General features: G+C 42.3%; 1 protein-coding gene across 2 annotated transcripts in view; it reads right to left on the bottom strand.

Annotated features, from left to right (window-relative positions):
* Window positions 1-102: 102 nt before the first annotated feature.
* The window catches only part of LOC122546230 (NACHT, LRR and PYD domains-containing protein 10-like), a 7,736-nt gene continuing 7,224 nt past the window's right edge, over window positions 103-614 (bottom strand). For both annotated transcript variants that reach the window (XM_043685017.1, XM_043685018.1), the window contains one exon: window positions 103-568. In XM_043685017.1, the coding sequence (XP_043540952.1) occupies window positions 105-568 (464 nt within the window). In that variant the 3' untranslated portion in view covers window positions 103-104. The remainder of the gene's footprint in view (window positions 569-614) is intronic.

Here is a 614-nt window from a genome sequence, read left to right as displayed (position 1 = left end):
CAGTGAAATCAATCTGGTGTTTGTACTCATCTACTCCATCAAAAACCAAGAGAAGATATTCAGGTTTCTTCCAGATATCTTCAATTATCTTTTTTTAAATAAGGCTACTGATCCAATACCATTTCAGTCAGACAAACGGCTCTGTTGATGGCATTAAGATTTCGAAATGTGAAATGTAGAACAAATTGGAACTGAGGATAGATGTTTCCTGCTGCCCATTCATGGACCATCCTCTGCACCATTGTTGTCTTACCAATGCCAGCCACTCCGCTAACCACCGTGGTGCCAGACAGGCTGGAGTGGCCAAAACTGCTCCTGAATAATTGATCAATCCGGATTTTTTCAAGTTCGCTGGTGACGTACTTCCGCTGCCATTCTTCATGTTCCCTGCCTCTGGAAAGGAGCTCATGTTCCACTAGTCTCCGTTCACGCAGAGTGGAAATAATGATAAGCTCTGTATATCGATCAGTGAGGGAAATGGTCGTTATTTTGCTGTCTCCTTTGATGGTGTGTTTGACCACATGCTCGGTTTGGTGGAGGAGGTGTTGCTTGTGTTGATCTTGTATACCTTTCATGACAATGATCAAAATTATGTTGGCATTGTTCTTATTTGT

Source organism: Chiloscyllium plagiosum, unplaced genomic scaffold (assembly GCF_004010195.1).
Source record: "Chiloscyllium plagiosum isolate BGI_BamShark_2017 unplaced genomic scaffold, ASM401019v2 scaf_59166, whole genome shotgun sequence".
Lineage (NCBI taxonomy): Eukaryota > Metazoa > Chordata > Chondrichthyes > Orectolobiformes > Hemiscylliidae > Chiloscyllium > Chiloscyllium plagiosum.
The sequence above is the reverse complement of the archived record's forward strand: the minus strand, read 5'-3'. Positions and strand labels throughout refer to the sequence as shown.